Source organism: Phoenix dactylifera, unplaced genomic scaffold (genome assembly GCF_009389715.1).
Source record: "Phoenix dactylifera cultivar Barhee BC4 unplaced genomic scaffold, palm_55x_up_171113_PBpolish2nd_filt_p 000121F, whole genome shotgun sequence".
NCBI classification, from domain to species: Eukaryota; Viridiplantae; Streptophyta; class Magnoliopsida; order Arecales; family Arecaceae; genus Phoenix; species Phoenix dactylifera.
Window position 1 is genome coordinate 1,013,260 of NW_024067689.1, and position 19,760 is coordinate 1,033,019.

The 19,760-nt window shown below is 40.0% G+C and overlaps 2 protein-coding genes across 8 annotated transcripts; one reads left to right on the plus strand and one right to left on the minus strand.

The window, feature by feature from the left end:
- The first annotated feature begins 926 nt into the window (after positions 1-926).
- On the plus strand, positions 927-3,253 carry LOC103715997 (probable membrane-associated kinase regulator 6). Of its 2 annotated transcripts, none has more exons than XM_008803815.3 (2): positions 927-1,838; positions 3,009-3,253. In XM_008803815.3, exons 1-2 carry the CDS (start codon positions 992-994, stop codon positions 3,032-3,034), a joined length of 873 nt encoding a protein of 290 aa, XP_008802037.2. In that variant the 5' UTR covers positions 927-991; the 3' UTR covers positions 3,035-3,253. The 2 variants fall into 2 exon arrangements, with proteins under 2 accessions (XP_008802037.2, XP_008802036.2); XM_008803814.4 differs by lacking the exon at positions 3,009-3,253 and adding an exon at positions 1,976-2,212 and having other exon boundaries at positions 931-1,838.
- A 1,869-nt stretch (positions 3,254-5,122) lies between these two features.
- Positions 5,123-15,073, minus strand: LOC103715998 (S-type anion channel SLAH2-like). Of its 6 annotated transcripts, XM_026808069.2 has the most exons (8): positions 14,790-15,073; positions 9,287-9,490; positions 8,660-8,822; positions 8,476-8,516; positions 7,809-8,363; positions 6,407-7,177; positions 5,974-6,005; positions 5,492-5,830 (listed from the first exon to the last, which is right to left on the minus strand). In XM_026808069.2, the coding sequence occupies exons 5-8, from the start codon at positions 8,250-8,252 to the stop codon at positions 5,500-5,502; spliced, it is 1,578 nt and encodes a 525-aa protein (XP_026663870.2). In that variant the 5' UTR covers positions 8,253-8,363; positions 8,476-8,516; positions 8,660-8,822; positions 9,287-9,490; positions 14,790-15,073; the 3' UTR covers positions 5,492-5,499. The 6 variants fall into 6 exon arrangements, with proteins under 6 accessions (XP_017700413.2, XP_026663870.2, XP_008802040.2 ...); XM_008803818.4 differs by having other exon boundaries at positions 8,476-8,822; XM_017844924.3 differs by lacking the exons at positions 8,476-8,516; positions 8,660-8,822 and having other exon boundaries at positions 5,123-5,830.
- Positions 15,074-19,760: the final 4,687 nt, after the last annotated feature.

The window sequence follows — 19,760 nt, forward strand, 5'->3', positions numbered from 1 at the left end:
TGGGGGGTGTCCTTAGCAATAGGGGGGGTGTATATAGAAGGGTAGTTCTATATACACCCCCCCTATTGCTCAGGACACCCCCCAAAAACCAAAAAAAAAATACCCAAACTAACCTTTAGTGTAATTACCATATTGCCCTTGAAATTTTCTCATACACCCCCCTTCCTCCTCCTCCGTTTCGTTTTGAAAAGAAAAAAAAAAAAACCCCTCAAACCCCCCTTAAACCCCTCCTCCCCCGTTCCCCCTTCTCCCTCTCGTCGCCGGCATTCTCCCGATCTCCGACCACCTCGCCGGCTTCTCCCGGAACCACCTCGCCGGCTTCTTCCGAAATTTTTTTTTTTCACGGTTCGTGCTCCGTTCGGCACTGGATCGCCGAACAAAAGGCTTCTGTTCGGCTGAACAGTGCCGAACAGAAGCCTTCTGTTCGGCAACCCTCAACCGAACAGATCTGTTCGGCTGCACAGTGCCGAACAGAAGGTTTCTGTCCGGCACTGTTCAGCCGAACAGAAGCCTTTTGTTCGGCGATCCAGTGCCGAACGGAGCACGAACCGTGAAAAAAAAAAATTTCGGAAGAAGCCGGCGAGGTGGTTCCGGAAGAAGCCGGCGAGGTGGTCGGAGATTGGGAGAATGCCGGCGACGAGAGGGAGAAGGGGGAACGGGGGGGTTTTGGGCGTTGGCGAGGTGTTTTGGAGGGGAAGAGCGGGGTGGGGGGGGGGTTTGGGGGGTGTAGAGAGCAATTTAGGTGAGGGGGTGGGGAGGGTGGGGGGTAATTTAGGAATTTTTAATTTTTTAGGGGTGTCCTTAGCAAATGGGGGGGTGTAGAGAGTATTTAATTTTTTTTTAATTTTTGGGGGGTGTCCTGAGCAATAGGGGGGGTGTATATAGAACCACCCTATATAGAACCACCCCACAGGATGGCGGCATCTTTGCACCCACCCATCATAGCGTGATATTTCTTCTTTTCTCCCCTCCTATTATCATTCGCGTTCACATGGCACCTCTACCTCCGAACCTTGGAATTGTAGCTCCCATGGAGCCCTTGCAACACCAGCTCTCCATTGACAGCTTCTCCTATAGCTGGTTGCTGAACATTAACTCCTCTTTCGACTCTCTCGACGATGGCCTTCGCTTCTCCCTCGACGCCCAGGATGCCGGCTCGTTCATCGAGATGGACCCCAAGCTGATCTCCATGCGTTGGAAGGCCGACTCCCTTGACTTCGGCTTCAGTCTCCCTAGCTCCCAATCTCCACTCCTCGTTCACGCCGACCAGATCTTCTCTGATGGCCTGCTTCTCCCACGCCACCTCATCACACCACGAAGACGCGAAGTCGCCTCCAACTCCTCCATGAACTCGGTTTTATTAAGATCTCTCTCGCTAGATTCATCCAAGTCACTGCTCTCTGGGAGCAACCGGTTCGGTTCTCGCTACTTCTACGCAGTCCCAAGTAGTCCTGTTTCTTCGAATTCTTCATCACTTTTTGGTCCAGTGCAAGGAGTGCCCACTTCATCATGCTCAAGCTCATCCAAGAGCATGCTCTCGAGAGGCAGCAACAGCAAGCTACATCTCTTGGGGGGCTGCACGAAGCCTTCAAAGAAGTTCATCCAAAGGTACTTGAGTTTTCTAATGCCACTGTACAAGAAGTTCAAGGGACTGCAATTGATCAGGAGGGCAGGCTCTCGAGTGAGCTCGACTCGAGGCTGCGTGGAATCAATCGGAGCATCCCCGAGGACTAGCGAAACTTTATCAAGCTTCAAGTCTCGTCATGGCAGGAGAACGTTTGATATGGGAACTGAGAATGCTATAAATGATGCCGTTCTCCATTGCAAAAAATCGATCGGTGAGTCCTTGAGACTGATTGCTTGATAAGATTATGCTTACAAACTTAGAAGCAGTAGTATAATGCATATTTGTTTTTCATTATGGATGGTATTTTGTTTCTTTTTTATTATGAAGTTTGGTTTCTTGTATTGTTAGGGACAGGAGAATCAACAGGAACCATTACAGAAGAAGGCAGCCTAAGTGGATGCTGAGAAAAGAAATATTTCTGCTGAATATCATCTGCTATGTTTGTTTGTTGCTTTTGCTTCCTACCATGTTGGTTCGCTAAAGGCTTTGTAGATGATGAGCTATTGAGAGAACATAGCTTCTTGTTTTTGTTCTTAAGAACGTAGTTTCTCAAGTGATGGCTACAGATATCTATCTCTCCCTGTCTCTGTGCTTGGCTATTAATATTTGTGAGTGGACCTTTATAAAAAAAATCCCTAAAGAACTGAGAATCTAATGTTACAAAGAATTTCCGTACAAAATTCTGTAGTACTCTATTGACAGGCTAGAGTTCATGGAGGGCTTTAAGGTGTTTTAGATGGTTACCAAAGGATCCATAGGATGCTCAATGTAGTGAATTCCACATTAAGTTAAGAGTATATAGCGGAAGACCAGATCACAAAACTCTAGCCAACGGTTATGAGACTAGAGACTAAGATCAATAGGATGAATGGCTTAATATGATTTATATCACTGGTGGACAAAATCAGGAATATTTTATATCTATTCTGCTCTTTCTTATTGTGGTTAATGATTCACACATTTTTTTGCTTCTGTCATTTTATGATCATTCATGAGTTATGTATAACGAAGGCTCATCATCTCGTCGAAATTTTGTGCTTATCTCAATCTATGGTGATGACTAATATTCCTCAAAATGAATACTTTAAGCATGATGATGAGCCAGTTTCCGGTTAATTGTGGGTTGCTTGTCAAGTTTAATGGTATAACTCCATGTTATGTGGACCTTAGGAGGTAAGTCCTTTATTTTCATGTGTGTCATGTTCATGGGTTTTGGGCCCAAGCATTTGGAATGCTCTGTCTGTCTTCAACCATGCATACAGACTGGGAAAGCAGAAGATATATTGCTTCTTTAGCTATCATTGGCTTTAAACTAATCCGAGCTCCTGTCTCATTCTTCAATGTAAGAAAGCAACAAAGATGTTTGATGCCAACCCTGCAGGGCTTGCGACAGATAACAACCAATAAAGGGAGAAGAAAGAGGCACCAGCTACCAATTCAGAGGAGAAACACAAACAAGTTCACATGCCCGGGGAGAAACATTTCAATTATTAGCTCTTTTCTTGTGAAATAACTCCTATAGGTTCTTGATGGGATTAAGACAGTGGCTTCAAGTTGTGATGATCATCAATGAAGAAGAATGTATCAAGATATTTTGCTAATAATAATGTGATTTTGCAGAAAAAACCACTTTTGATTTTTGCCAAAAAAAAAATCACCTTTTCAAAAAGAATGTAAGCATGCGTGCAAGACAAAACAATCCATCATAGACCTTGCTGAATTCGTATACCCCTCAATAATGCATATATTTGGTCGTAGATGCACGAGTATTCGCAGCCGAAACATGCATAATATGGTTTAATGCAAATGTTCCTATAATTGTAACAACCTAGGACTCCACTCAAAAAGACTAACTGGAAGGTATTATTTGGATTCTTTGATCTTGCATAAGTACCCAAGATCTACCCAGCGAATAACTGATGTAGAACTAAATATACACTCGCATGGGTAGTCCTCACAATAATCGTCATAAGGACGGAGATAGAAACATAATCTAATAAGTTACAGTTTGGTACATTAATAATAATGAGATGCTTTTTAAAAAGATAAAAATAGAGTATTTTGTTTCATGTGGAATTCATGACATGGGAACAAAAAAGGCAGAAGGGGGTGACTGTGGAGGGTGAAAGGGACCCAACGACATGCGAGGTCTGGATCAGGCTGAGCTAGCTTAATAAGAATCAAGATGTGTGGTCACACTGTCCCAATTTTTCAAAAGAAAAAGTCATTGCCATGTTCTAAATCCAATGTCTGAAGTTGCCGGTTCATTGTCGTCGGCAAATGATGAGAACATTCATTGGGGGGCTTGGCATAAGGTCCACAAACTAGAGGCTGGTAGGAGATGTGGCTGAAGTTGGGAACAAATGGGTCACATGGGAGGGGTAGGAAAAGGGGAGCAAAGAAAATAAAAGATGTGTCCCTACTCTAAATTCTGCCTCCTAATTTTTCCTTCACCAGTTTGTTCCCTTCCAGCACCTATCCATATTTTCTGTCATACCTTTAAGAATGAGTGGCTTCCTCATGCTGTGAGGATCAAGAGCGCATGTTTCGCGCTTTCTGTCGGGAGTTCAGATCTCAGCATCGCATCTGGAAGTGAGTGTAGTTGCGAGTTTTTATGTCGACCGTCATCCATGTTCTACAAAAGATGGCATTGTGTCATGACATTCAGAAGATCACCAAAATTTGGTATTAATCTGGGATATACTTGAAACATTGGAAGCATGATCCATGTTTAAGACGTTCCTTGCAGATGTTTTAAGAGAACACCTTAAGATACATGCCATCTTCTACGTAATTCTCTAGAGTTGCTGATTGATCATATTAGATCAACTGAGAAGGTAAAGATATGGTGATTCCACAGCATGTTGAAGTCCTGGTTATGCAAACAAGAAGTCACTAAAGGAGCATTAGTAGACTGTGCATATCGACAGATTGCAAGCCTGTAACTAATTGGATGTTGCTCATGTTTTGCATGACAGTCATTTTCATTTTGAGCAAGAGAATAGTAAAGAGGAATTAAGCCTCTGTTGGAACAAACCAGCAAGAGGATTCCATAAATCTTTAGGTTGTCATAAGTCAACAATAAGAGGAATATGTTACATCATACCAAGTGCCGTGCAGCAGCACCCAAGCATACCTAACGTAGCATTCAAAGAAACCCTATGACAAGAATAAGGGGAATATTTTATGTCATACCAAGAGCCGTGCATCAATATCCAAGTAGACCCATTAATTTTAAGGCAATTCTACTCAATGAACGTTGTGAGAATTTTCCTCTTAATTTCAACCCAAGCCATTCATGAAGGCATCAGACAAATTTAAGATCATTCCATTATATTCATGATGGAAATACAATTAAGCCAGTTTTTTGGACAAATTAACTCCCAGAATGAACTGGAAGTCTTGAAAAGGGAATTCAACTAAAGAAGAAATAATGAATGAATTCATGTAATTCCAGTAGATGATACATCATGCGATTAACCCACACAGCCTTGATGATATCTGATGATAAAGTTGAACTCTTCGATAATAAACAACAAATGAAGCCCATCAATTAAGGACATAGTAGAGAAAGGTTCATACATTGTCTCCATAGACTTAGAGCACATATATTGACTAATTTACCAAACTCATACAATGACTGTAGCCGACTATAAGACTTACTTGAACCAACAAATAAACACAGTTCTTTTATGAACAAATTCTATTCTGTACAGAGTGCTTATGATACTGTCTTCATCTCCACATATCTGCCCATGGTTCATACAACAAAGTAGCAGAACATTTTCTTCGGGTCTTTAATTCACTTGTGGGCCGCAGATGAGGATCTGACATACCATAATGCACCGAAAGTGTAAATAGGCCAAAAAAAGTCAAAGCTCCAGCTCCGGATTGTTTTTGGGAAGAGAGGCTTCTATGTCTTTCATGTCTGAGCTTGCTGATCTCAGATGTGCAAGCTTCTTATTGAACTTTGGTCTCTTCCATGTGATAGCAATAGAGATGTCATTGGGAAAGAGATCATGGAGGATAAAAGCATGAATAATGGTGAACACCAGAAGAGCTGTTACTGTTAAGGTAGAGATTGCGGAGAGCCCAACAGAAAGTGACCGAGTTAATACATTTGTCACTTCCATTGAGTATCTGATGGTAGCAACTGAAGCACCGGTCATTGGAAAAGTATATGCCCACCACGCCAGTGAGAACCTAATGAAACAAAAGAATGTAAGAAACCATAAAATAGAGAATAGAAGGCCGTAATTAACCAAAGCAATTCTTAATAGCAAGATAGATAGATAGATAGATAGATAGATAGAGAGAGAGAGAGATAGAGAGAGAGAGAGAGATACCTGAAACCTCGGAAAAAATTAATTCGCACCGCCTGCAAATACACAAGATAATAAGCAAAACAGTTAGATAACTATCTTCAAAGAAATCACTACTGATAATTTTGACAAATGCATGGGCTTTCCCATGCACACTTATTAAGAATTATTTGTCTTTTGGACCAGTACAACCAAAGCATGCAGCATTGTCTGCTATATAATTCCCAAGCCATGGCCCAGAATCATGGTTAAAGACTCCACATATTCAGTTTTTAAATAAAGTTAAATGGACATCATTTAAATCCTTTAAAAACTAATGCTGATCTCAATCAGAAGGGATAATGGATGGTCATTCCGTATTAAGGCTTTTATTGCAAATGAACCAACATAGTTCTAAAGGAAAATAGTAATGCACTGACATGCATGAGTCGCTAGGAATGTACAAAGAGAGACTAACCAGAGAAGCATAGAGGAACATGGCGATGAAGTAGGCTATCCTCGACCCATAGTCAAAGTCCCCATTAATCTTTGCCCATGCCATGCAAGCAACACTGGGTGCTGCTACAAATAAGAAAAATACTGGATGAAGATCCTTTGGGAGAGTTTCATTGGTTGGAAGCCTCTGGTACAGGGTTACAAAAAGTACTGTATAGTGAGCTAATCCAACAGCAAAGAAGAAGATAGGCCCTTCTTTAAGTCCCATTGATGCACCAAGCAATGCACCCACAAAGTTTCCCACGATTGATAAATGATTTGATGGATTTGCCACCTTTGAGAGCCTTCGTTGGCCCCCAGACATCCATTGACCATAAATTTTAAGCTCAAGGCAAAAGATAGGAGCCATACAAACATACCAGAGAGCAGCATGAATGTTAACTGCAACTGATGGTGGCAGACCAAGTACCAAGAAAAGACAGGCTATCCAAGGAGCAAAGAAGAAATTGACACGGATTGGGTGATGGTATTCCCTTCGAACCGTTTCAAAGTAGAAGATGATTTTCAAAGAGTAAATAAGGGATATGGTTGCCATCAGTGCAAGAGAGATGCACCAGAGTATGAAGTTGACAGTCAGGCTTACATGTAGGAAACTCATAGATGGAGATATGGCTAAGGTCTTCCACAAGATAGCTTGGCTGCTTACACCAAGGCACATACCAAAAGAAGAAATTGGGAAGCGAAGAAGGAAAGGCCACTTCTTGTCTTCAGGAAGAACCGACACCTCTGTTGCCTGCAGTAAGTGAAAAGTGATAAATAACGCTGTGATATAATGATATCTAACAACTTCAACATACTAGCATATTGCATTATCATGAAAAATGTTTAGATTTACACATTATACAATGCAATATGGTCTCACATAGTCTATAGCAGGGTCCTCTGTGCCGGTACCGGGCACCATACCGATTGCCCTGCGGCACGGGCCAGCATCGTGCTATGCCGGGTCTGTACCGACACAGAAGACCGTGGGAGAGAGAAAAAGAGAGAAAGAGGGCAAACAGGGAAGGAAGGGACAGGCCAGCGGAGGTTGGCGCTGGTGCGGGTGGCGGAGGCCGCGGCCGAACCTCCGCCGGCCTCCCTCCCCAGCTCACTCTCTTTCTTTTCTTTTCTTTCCTTTTCTTTCTTCTTCTCCTGCAATAGCGTTTCGGTTTTTTTGCTGAAACCGTCCCGGTAAGCCGCTCGTACGGCTCGGGACGCTCCGAACCAGGCAATTCAGGACAGTTCCGCCAACCTTGGTCTATGTTGATTGTTTTTTGGAAGATATATATTGCTAATGGTGAAATCCTTATAAAGATGGAACAGGCATCCAGTAGAGAAACAATAGAAGCAGCGGTATATGTTATAGCCAAGAGACTGCATACCCTTAAAGTGTCTAATTCAGGCCCTTCTAAGGCATCAAAGTAGCGATCAACTGCAGGCACTGTCTCAGTTTCGGCACTATGGCAATCATTAGCTTCCAGATCTGGTTCCTGTGGTTTTCCACGTAAGTTTGATAATTGCCTTTCAAGCTTTCCAGACCATGTCTTGAAAGAATCAAACCGTTTGTCCCTCTGATTATCATTTCTGGATATCCTCAACTGACTCTCAAATGGATCACTAACTTTTCCCCCTGTTGCCTTGCCATATGAATTCCCTGTTGGTATGGGTTGAGAATGAAACTTTTCCTGTTTTGGTTGCTGTGAGTTGACAGTATCAGAGTCAGAAGGTTGATTTAGTTGCCCATCAATGGCAGTTGGTCCAGCTTTATCAATGAATATGACTTTTGCAGCTTGTGAAATATGAAGTCCGGAAGGAGAAGCCGGCATGCTGAAAGAAATAGCATGTGGCTGATGGCAGTCAGTTGCTTCAACTGGTGAAGATGGTGGAGGCCCAAAAATAACATTAGCCTGGCCATGAAGCTTAGCAGCTTCCAATCCCTGAAACAAAAGGTATTTTAAACATGAATTGAATGATCCAACCCTTAAACAACTCTATAATTCCACAAGTAAAAGCATTTACAGTTATAAACATGCTCAAAAAAATTCCAACCTTGTATCATATCGGCGCCCATATAATTCCAATGGAAGCAACTTGAGATAAAAGATCAGACATCATGTCAAGCAATTGGTCAGAAAATTTGAGACAGATACTAGTGAACTATTCAAGCTAAACCTCTTGAGAGAGAAATATATGTTACTCTTTTTGTGACAAATCCACAATTACCATCCTTTACCTTCATCTAGACAGAGCAACATGCCTGGAATCAGCAGGTACTCAGATGAAGGCAGTTGTGGAGGTCCTCGCACAATGGCTTACATGATTACTCATCATCAATTATGCATACAGACTACATACCTTCTTATCAAACTTTTGTGTATTTGCATATGCATGTGCATCTACATAGAAAGAAGAAAATATTAAAGTGAAAAAAAAAGAACTTAATTACACAGATTATTCTTGACATGCTGCTGAAGGTCAATGATTCATGAAGCTGGGTTTGAGGATTGATCTAGAAGAATTAGAAATTCAGCAAAGCATCAGAAGGAATTCAGGAAGATGTTAGCGATCAGAAAAGAACACAAGAGAAATGGATACAAAAATAAGGGTGGATTCTATCACCACACGCGGCACGTACACATGCACACAAGGGAAAAAAAAAAGGAAAAATTTAAGCCATTCCTTGAAGTATTATAAAAAGTCATGGACACCTAGTGACAATCATAACAGAAGGGAAAGCACATTTTTTCATGCTAAGGAAAAATATCTTCAATGTATTCAAGTAATGGCTTAAGTTTTTCTTTTCCTTTCTTTGGAAATAGAACCTTACGAATCAAAACGCAGAGGAAGACATATAACTTACTTTGCCAACAGTTGGATCTTCTTGAGGACTGGGAAGGGTAACCAACTGAGTTGGATAATTCATCCCACTGCACTCAACACTGTCAAAACCAGCAACTGTTTTGGAGACAATACACTTCAAAAGAGATGGAAGTTCTTCTGGCAAGCCTTGCTTGGTTGAAAGCTGGACTTGACGATCTTTGCTCTCCATTTGGTGCGACAATTCCTATATCATACACACAATTGGAGTTATATGGTGCAGCTCCAACGAGAAAAAGATTGAAACAAAATTTTTTCTTCACTTTTTTCCTTTTATATATAAATTGGAATCGATATTACTAATGATAAGAATATGCAAGAACAACAGGAAATGAACACTATCAAAAACATAATCACTTGGAATTCCGTTCAGATTCGAGTATTATAAATTAAATCAGGTGCGGTTAATTTATTGCGAGAGTTAACTATAAGGTATAAATCATAGAATCTGCACAGTATTCTCTGATTCTATTGCAAATAGGGAAGGAAAATGAAAAATATATATATAAAAAAAACAACCACCTCACATACAGACCTTTCATGATCGAAGATAAACTATGTCCCGTATACCAAACAAGCCCAGAAACATAAAACATCGAAACCACTGGAAGCTATTCATCACATTTATATAGTTTTCCTTTTTAACGCAAATATGAGCATCCATCGCCATTCCAAAAGATTTCATCATTTATTTTCATATAATTTTTTTTTCTTTGCCAGCATGATTCCTTTTTTCCAATTTATATGAAGCTTGTCTACATCTTTAGCCAAAACCAGAAATTTCCCTGCTAGCCGAAGAAGTTTAAATCCATTACCTGCCTCGAGCATGGTTACCAACCTGATTGGGTCTCTACTACCTTTTCCTCTACTGGTTATATCAACCGAACTTTCTATCACCAACACCAAATATTACTTACTAACAACAAACCATAGAAAAAAAAATCAAAACACCGACATCAGTCATTACATTCTGATCTAGGAGAAACAGAGAGATCTTACAACAAACACAAGACAGACCATTAACTAAATACCTGAAATGGTTTCCGTTGTGACGTTATGATAGACAGATAAAATCCTCTTTTGCTCGCACAGCCAAGAGAAGCACAATGAGGGCAACCCGCCTTCTCTTAGACTTAAATAGGAAATATAGCAAGAGAAGATCGAGAGCACATTCATCCCACTCCGCAGCCTAGAAAGGGAAGAAGATAAGGGACGCCAAGACTGACCGTCGTCTGCCGTCGGTCGCAATGTGGAAGGATGTGACTTCCGCGATGAACGGCGATACGGCGGTGAAATCTCCGTCGCCATCGCCGGACTTCCAACCGGTCGCCATCGCTCTACGCTTTCTTGGAGAAGCGGAACTCTTCCTTCTTTTTTTTATTATTATTATACTGGAGGGAGGAGAGCAGGGAATTAAGTATGGGGTGAGAAAAGATAAAAGCCCAGTTCTGGCGCCGTAAATTAAGCGACCTGGGGTGAGCCCTTGGGTCTAGCTCAGGCCCAAGCTCAAGCTCGGTCGGTTCACCATGTAAACAAAATGAGTTCACCCGGATCATGCCGTTCATCAGTAGCTAACATGTATGCCTTTTTTTTGTGGGGGAAGAAAAACATGTATGGAGTGTTTCACTCCAACTCTATTAATAAATAAATAATTAAATACTAAATTAAATGTTGTAATATTATAATTAAAATTTATTTTTTTATTTAATTGTACCTTTCTGCATACAAAAGCAGAGGTACACTGTACTTGTCCCATTGAATAGATTCAATCTTATATTCCCCTGTCAAGTCTGACGTGATAGTTATACATGTACGTTTTTAAGGAATAAATATAGAAATTAGTTTTATTTATTTATATTTGAGTTTAACCTATGCCAAGAATTTCCCTAATCATTTACTGATCATCCGAGCTGAATTCTTTACTCAAAAAAGAAAAAAAAATATTCATGACAGCTGAATCGAAGGTTGCGTCAAACTCCGGCCGGGGACGCGTTTACAAAGGATGCGATGTCAGAGGATAAGGGTTGTATCGATTCACCTTCCTTCCGGCGTAACCACCGTTGGATCGCCGACCGCATGGATCTCAAAGCGATCCGAACCTCCGTTTTTACCGTCTGCACAGCTCTTAATGTGCCCAACAGGTGATCCAACGATAAATCCGCGCGAAGGAACGTTGATCCTGCTTTCGCGCGAAAGATACAACCCCAAACCTTTCTGACGAGGCAACCGTGGCCTCTGACAAGACAGCTGGATTTTTTCAATTTGGTGTTTGATATTCCTGAAATTCTTAGGACCACTACGGCCACAGCGAAATTTGACTAAGAAATCTGTCGTTGCCAACCAATAACCCAACACTTTGACTTAAAAGTTAAAGCTACAAAACGATGATCTAACGCACGTGGTACGGAAAAAAGTCTCTCTCTCTCTCTCCCTCTCTCTCTTACTTTTTTTACCGCGCATCCATCAGCCCCCATCCATCCCAAAACTGCACGGCTTTTGATGCAGCTGGAGAACCAGCTTACCTTCGCCCGCTGGGTGCCCGATACCAGCTTTCGCTTAGAGACAGAATGATGAATATCACATCAGATCTGCGACGGATCCAGTGGATCAGTCGATAGTCACTCGCCGCATCACCCTTTGTATTTAAATAATTCAAGATCAAACGAAAGGTATCTGTTATCTACGGACTGATCCACCGGACCTCCTCCATGAAATAATTTCTCCGAACCAAGAGGTAGCTAGGTTAGAAGATAAAAAGAAAAAATGAAGCCTTATTCCAAACAGGAGCAGAATAGTGATTCCAAGATCTATGAAATATATCAATGAAGACTTCTGAGAATCAGATCTGCAACTCTTTACCTTTTTGATGGAGAATCAGTTCTATCTCGAATATCCAACGCTGTTAGCCTCAGGAATCAGAGCCTCGTGACAAGCTTGTTATTCCTGGGTTTCTCAGGAACCAAGAGACAGAGGATAACACATGGAATGATGGAATAAACGACGAGGATGGAGCCGCCCCTTCACCTTCGAGACACAACCTATATGCCCTCCCTTGTGTTGCATTTATAAGCAGCCTAGACCATTACGGTTCTTCCACGACGGCCGCAGCACAGGTAAGCAAAATTAATTAAAACCAAATATATGGCTTCTGCTAGATGGACTCCAGCTTATGGAACTCCAGTTGCAACTCTTTCAACGTATCTAATTGCTATTTGTCAAGGCTCAACCTTGAAAAACCTAGCAAGTGGGCCCCTGTTGAGTGTGGACGAGTTGAAGAGTGCCACATCAGTAGAGTTACATGTGAAATCACGAGCTAGAGTTCGACAAGCCTGTTCCTCGAAAAGTTGGGGAGCATGTGCTCCGTTTACTCTCTCCAATCTCCATCAAGATGAATGATATTTGAATTATTAAGATAATCGCCCGATGACATTACAAGATTTTGATCAAATCTACTGAGAGCAGTGATGTGAAGGGGACATCCTTGTTTGGTAGCTTCCTTATTACCTTATATATATGAATAGATTAAGTGGCTTGAGGAAAATATGATACTTTTAAATGAGATATGGCGAAGGTACATTAATTAGCAGTCACTCTTTTAGGGAGAATAGTGTTTAATCTTCATCATGGTAAGAGATGAATATATTCATTGTGATTCTTATATTTCCAGAGGTAAAAAGCCAATGCCAACCGTCTGCCTACTCCAAATTCTTTTTTATCTTTTCCAGTGGCACCACCTAATTTCACACCATTTTACTAGTCTAACATGCCAGGAGGCATTGATGACACCTACAGTTTGACGTGAATGAATTTGAGAAGTCATGCACATGCATCTAAGACTTTTTTTTTGGATTGTTCTTATTTGTGAAGCGTTTAAAATTGCACAGATATTTATTCAAAAACATAAAAGGTTGTAAACAATAGATGTAGTAATCTTTTTTCAGAAGAAAGTTGGACAATGCCGAAGCACATATGATCATATCAGTAGAAGGATGACGGAAGGGTTACCTAAAGAGATATAGGAAAGAATTAACAAGATATCATTTAAGGGGTTAACACACAACTATTCGTGTAGTGCGAGCTAATACTGCTGCAACAATATTGTTGCTTTTAATTATTCTACTTGTTCTTTTAGAAATACCTTTAGGGCTCGTTTGGTTCGCGGAAAGTATTTTTCCTCCTAAGAATATGATTCTTGGGAAACAAATTTCTAGGAAGAGGATGCCTAGGAAAGTACTTTTGGCATGTTTAGTTGACAATGGGAAAGTGACAAATTTTCAAAGTGCTTATGTTTGGTTGGCCATCCACTTTTCTGGAAAAGTTATGTATAATTCATATTATACCCTTAATAAAAATTAGGTCTTTAATGCCTCTTTAATGCTTATTTAATGCTGAAGGGACTTTTCGGAAAAAAATAAAAATGGAGTGATTTCCGCCTCATGAGAAAGTAACTTTCCTATGTTTCTCATGGGAAAGACTTTTCCAAAAAATGTGGGAATCATATTCCCATAAAAATACAACTTTTCCGTCTTTCTCCTTTGAAAACTCCAACCAAACAAGAGGCATCTCATTACTTTTCCGTTGACCACACTTTTCTCCCTTTTTTTCGGCGAACCAAACGAGCCCTTAATTTCTCCTTGAGGGTTGCGTGTCAAAACTACTCGATCACCGCCATGATGCGTTTGCACCACTTATATCCTTTGGTTCCTTAAAGAATTGTTTCATAGACTTCACAAATTGATTTTGGAAGCATACAAGATTAGATAAGAATGGAGCAGAAATTAACTATGGCATCCCTACTTAATATGGAAGACGCAGGCTTTTTGCAAGCTGGCTGTCATCTATTATGTCTTACACTCAATAAGAAGAACACATATGGCATCTTGGAGCGCCATTTTTATAAATATTTGCAGTGTGAGTGTCGAATAGAAGTAGGAAAGCGAAATACACCTGAAAAATGTATATATTTCTTAACTATAAGACAAAGGTTATTGCGTGGGCAAAGCACAACCGTCGAACAATACTCAAGCTACAAGTAAGGATCATTCTTAAATAACTATGTTCTACATATAATATTGAACCTATACCTTCAAAGTTCAAGCACATAGATGAGTAAATTATACAAAAAGGTCACGTCTTATGGTTGGCTTTAGCAGACACATCTTGAGCCGTAGCTTCTTGGACCATCGCCACCACCTTAAACAAAATTTAATCATAAAATAATATGTTGGAGACCCCCACCTAACTCAAATACAGGCCGAGGCTAGTGCCGGTCGGATTTGTAGACAGTCACCAATATATAACCATGGACTATGGTTCTTGATGACACAACTACAGCAAGTGTTGAAGCGCTCTTAATTCAAGATGATATCAAGAAAAAATGGGCAAAACTTATTACGGTTTCAATAAAATACTAAGTTGAACAAAGCAAAAAGGAAGTTACAACGATAGCTACAATATAGTAAGACTTCAAAGGCCAATTCACGTACCATCTGACCTCAGGAAAACTGAAGTTGACCAAGGGTTGCTTCCACAAATCACAGCCTCCTTCGAAATGCCGTAATATGAAAAGAAAGAAAGAAAGAAAGAAAGAAAGAAGAGGACGACAATGGAAGAGAAGAGCGCAATATACGCAAACAGGCAAGCTTAGCTTTCCCACTTGCAGTGCTGATCCAATTGGACTTAGTAGACCCCACCACAAATCGACAAGAACGAGACAGCCTATTCCGTAGGAAAGGATGGGAGGAGATGAGACCAGGAGAAGAGCATGCATGCAAGAGAGCTGGCATCGGAGCCCAAAGACGAGGGGTTTTATAGAGGATAAAGGGAGAAACTGGGTCGAGTCAGATGCCGTATTGGCTTTTCGGTCACATAGCGCAGGCGAGCCAGAGTTGACGTCACAAAGCGAGGCGTGGGTGCGGGTCGAGTCAGATGACCGGCCTATCGACTTCCGTGGCACGGGGATCCAGCTCGGAGTGGCTTAGGTAGATAAAGGCACAGTGACAGGATATGAGTTAGTGTGTGAGATTAGGTCTGAAAACGGGTAAAGGGGACCATAGTGGGCTGCCAATTGCCAGTTGAGTGGGTACTCAATGTATGATACAAGTACAAGCACCTAACTTTCCCCTTTAGCTTTTTAGTACTACTTTTTTGTGTTTTTTACGTTCTCGATGCTTCATGAAGGTCAACGAAGATGCGTGCTTGTGATAAGACCAGCTGACGAGGTGAGATCGTCAAATAATATTTGTTTTAAGGATCTGAAAAATATGTGCTAGTTGTATGTGCTACTTTAAAAAAAAAAAATTAAATTAATGATGTGCTCCAGTTAGGTCCTCGTCTTCTTTTTTTTTTTTTTTTTAAATGGTCCATCCCTTTTATGATGCTCTTGAGAGCATTGTTGGAAAGAATAGTTATTAATAACAATTTAATAATATAAAATTTTATATTGGTAAAATCACTTCGCAGCTGCATCATTTGTTTATTGCTCCACTATGTGGTATGCTATAGTACATGTCTTCTTTAAATGAGCAATCCAAAGAACTCCATGCTCGGGGGAGTAGGGTTTTTTTTATAAAAAAAAAATTCTTTAGAATTATCCTAGCACTGCTCAGATTAGTCACATTTCAAAATAAATCATCATATAGCTCATGAGCCTATTATTTATCATTAGTTACCATATTCTACTCTATAAAGCAATGCTTGTTTAGGGGATGGAGGGTAGTAATTTCAGATCACTAGCCTTTTCACAAGGGAACTTCTGTGAAGCTTATCTTAATTCTTTAGGAATGGCCGTCTACTTGTGTCTTGATTCGTCATTATTCTTTTAGTTTACTTTTTCTAGTGCCTTACAATATCACAATTTACTTATAGGATCCTACCATCTTCAAATTTGTTAAAAGCTGCAATACATGTGCAAGCAAATCGCAACGTAAATAATTACACATCCAATATAAACCGTCCTAAACTAAGAGCGCTTTCTTATGATAGGAGAAAAAAGTTGTAAAGAAGAAAATGATGATTTCTGTACTGTATGCATATAGTCTAATTAAACTAAAAATTTTGTCCAATTTTCATCACTAGTTTCATTCTACTTGCAATATCCCTAGTACTTTCTTTTTTAAAAAAGAAGGAAATGATCCTGAATAGTATTCTTTCTTTCATCTTGTCATTGAAAGCTTCATCCAGTTGCTTAGAATCATACCAAAAGTATATATTACAAAATGAATTAACCAAGGAATATGAATACAAACACTATCCTGATTATTCTATAATTAAGGTTAATATCGAAAACAAACAATATTGATTAGAGAATAAAAGTATGATATTTCTCAAATAACATTTTTTTGTTATCTAAAATTTCCTATCTCAAATACAATATGCCCGAACTTGATATCTTTATTCAATAAGATCTATTGCTATATTATTAAAAATAAGCTTTTCCTTTTTAAAAAGCTAAAGCACTGCAATGCCCTAATCTCTAAAGCCCATCTTTATCTGCATCTTAAAGTAGGATGCAAGTGGTACATGTAACAAGGGTCCAATAAATACGAATCTCATATACCGCATCAATTGCTATCAAGATGGATTGATTAGTTTGAGTGGGGAGATTAAGTGGTACTGAAAAGCATCACTCACAAGAGTGAAAGAGAGTTAGCCAGCCGTCCCTCTTGGTCCCCAAAGAAATTGAGCTAGATCTTTCGCATGAAAACTACTGTTGGATCACCCATCGAATAAATCTAAAAGCGATACACTCAAAGCGAGCCTCTGGTGACCTAATGGTAGATTCGCTCAGAGATGAAAGGAGAATTCTTCTTTCGTGCGTTGACCTTCCATTCGGAAATGCGTGGCTGAGTGAAGCAGCTCTCAGGCCACTTGTGTCTATCGAAAGACGAAGAGTGTTGCTGGTTAATTAGTTGTCTACTATTTGGCTTATCATCTCGTAAATTTTTTTTTTTTAGAAGGAGGTGCTTTAAAAAAAATCAGCTCCCGCATGACCAGCGGAAGTGGAAACCACGTGCCGCATCTCCCTTTCGACATCATTGGTCGTATACGGAGACTGACGGCGGTACCGTCCACTCCACTGCGCCTCGCTTCATCTCTCTCTCTCTCTCTCTCTCTCTCTCTCTCTCTCTTTATTTTTTTATTTTGAGTTTTCTTCAAGATCGCTGACAGCCTCATTGTATTTATTTTATGTATGCTGACGGCCGTCGACGCTTTGCATGCCGTGTACTTTACTCTGCCTCCCACCGCGCCCGCTCGACCGCCGTTAAAATCCAGAGCATCGCCGCAAGGCGATCCGTATAAAGAAAGGCTGGAAGGATTTCGAAGCTGTTTGGTGATGCCGATAGAATTCCTGATCCCCATGCTTGGATACAGCCTGGAACCCAATTACGGCGAACGACGAAGTAGCCACACATAGGTCAGCAGAGTCAGTAACTAATTACACTCGTTCAATGCATACATACTATTGGCTTCGTGGGTTGACAATTGGCACCTTTTAATTAATAAATAAATATTATTTTAATTAACTTAGATCTAATCTCTCCGGTCCTGTATTTGGTGTAGCTATCAAAAATTCATAAAAAAATATTCTTCTAGGCTCTTCTCAATGTATGGCGACTCTATTTGAAGTAATAAACTACAGGATCCAGTCTAATTTGGCTTGATATGCGATTTGATGAATAATTTTTAAAATGATCTCAACACTTAAATTTAGGCATTAGGCTAAGTAGCTCAAACCAATAAAATACGTAATTGCTGCCTAATCTTACTTCACAATTGACTTTACTAACTTAACAAAATATACAAACCTAGTCTTTCATGATCTGACAAATAATCTAGCTAATGCAGTGCATTGATTATTATTTAACTTTAATTTAGTAAGAATATTTTCTATACGACAATAGTTGATATTTTATATCTAAGCTTTATTTTTATATTTTAGTACTATTTTTAAATATCTCTTGCATATTTGAGGGCAATATAATTCCCAATGTGGTCTACTCTAATCTTATCAACTATACTTAACAAAATACAAAAACAAATCTTATTACACTTAATCTAATTAACAAAACCAAAGTATTGCTATTATTGGTTAAGCTTTTTCTTACTTTAATTTTGCAAGAATTTCTCCTCTATATGTCAATAATTCAAAATACACCTTTGCCATCTAATTTTCTTTGTTTATATTTTAACATTTAATATTTTTTATTCATTTTGTGCTGTGGGGTTATTTTGTTTATTTATATTAAAATAATTCTTTTTGTTTAGGAATTCTAGCTAATGGAGGCTCGTCTCCTATGTCTCCATTAGGGCTGTTAATGAGCCGAGCTGCTCGGGCTCGGCTCGAGCTCGGCTTGTTTTGACTCGGCTCGGTAAAAGCTCGACTCGGGCTCGGCTCATTAGTCAAACGAGCCCGAGCCGAGCCCAATATGAGGCTTGTTTACACCCGAGCCCGAGCTCGAGCAGCTCACGAGCCCAAATGAGTTCTAGTCTCCCACTGAAAAATCTTATTTCCGCACCATAATTCATAAAAATCTGATCACATAAAGAAAAATAGCCTGTTATCGAGCCCGAGCCCAATTACGAGCCCGAGCTCGGGCTCGTTATGGAGCTCGTAATTGAAACGAGCTTTACGAGCTCAAGCCTGAGCCTTTGCTTTGCCAAGCAAGCCTGAGCTCGAGCCCAATATAGAGCTCGTTACCGAGCCCGAGCCCGAGCCCGAGCTTCTGTGAAACGAGCCGAGCCGAGCTCTTCCAGGCTCGAGCTCGGCTCGGCTCATTAACAGCCCTAGTCTCCATTGTTTTCTCCATAGGGCTCGGGCTCGGGTCGGCTCATTAACAGCCCTAGTCTCCATTGTTTTCTCCATAGGGCCTATCTTTGTCACGAAAGTAGCTATCTTTGTTAAAAAATACCACATATATCAACCATCAGGGATCAAGGTCAATGATCTTACAAAATAGAAAAAAACCTCTCAAAAATTGCAGCTACCTCTTCATTAAGTATCATTTCTAATTTCGTGTTTAATTACTCAAGTATAATAAACCATGTGCTTATTAACATTATTGATCTGTAACCAATTTTTTTGTCAAATGCCTTGAAGATTGATGGTAATAGTTAGTGCTTTCCCCCCTTACCATATCCCTTTACATCTTGATTCTTCTCCACCTAGGCACATGATCTTGCTTCATTCCTTAGAACTGAAAGGGAATCTATAGTGTAATTACCCAAGAAAAGACATATATAGTGCACCATTTTTTTAAAAAGATTTTTAAGAATCATGGTAAGAGCGAAACTAAAACTTCCAAGATCAAAAGATTGATACAAATAGATAACAAATTCTTACCAGTAAGCTATATATTCCGGGAACAAAAGTGAAAACTAATAATTATGTAAAACTATTGATACAGCTGAAAAAAATAGAAGTATCAGCTAGCTACTTAGATTAGTAATTAATATCA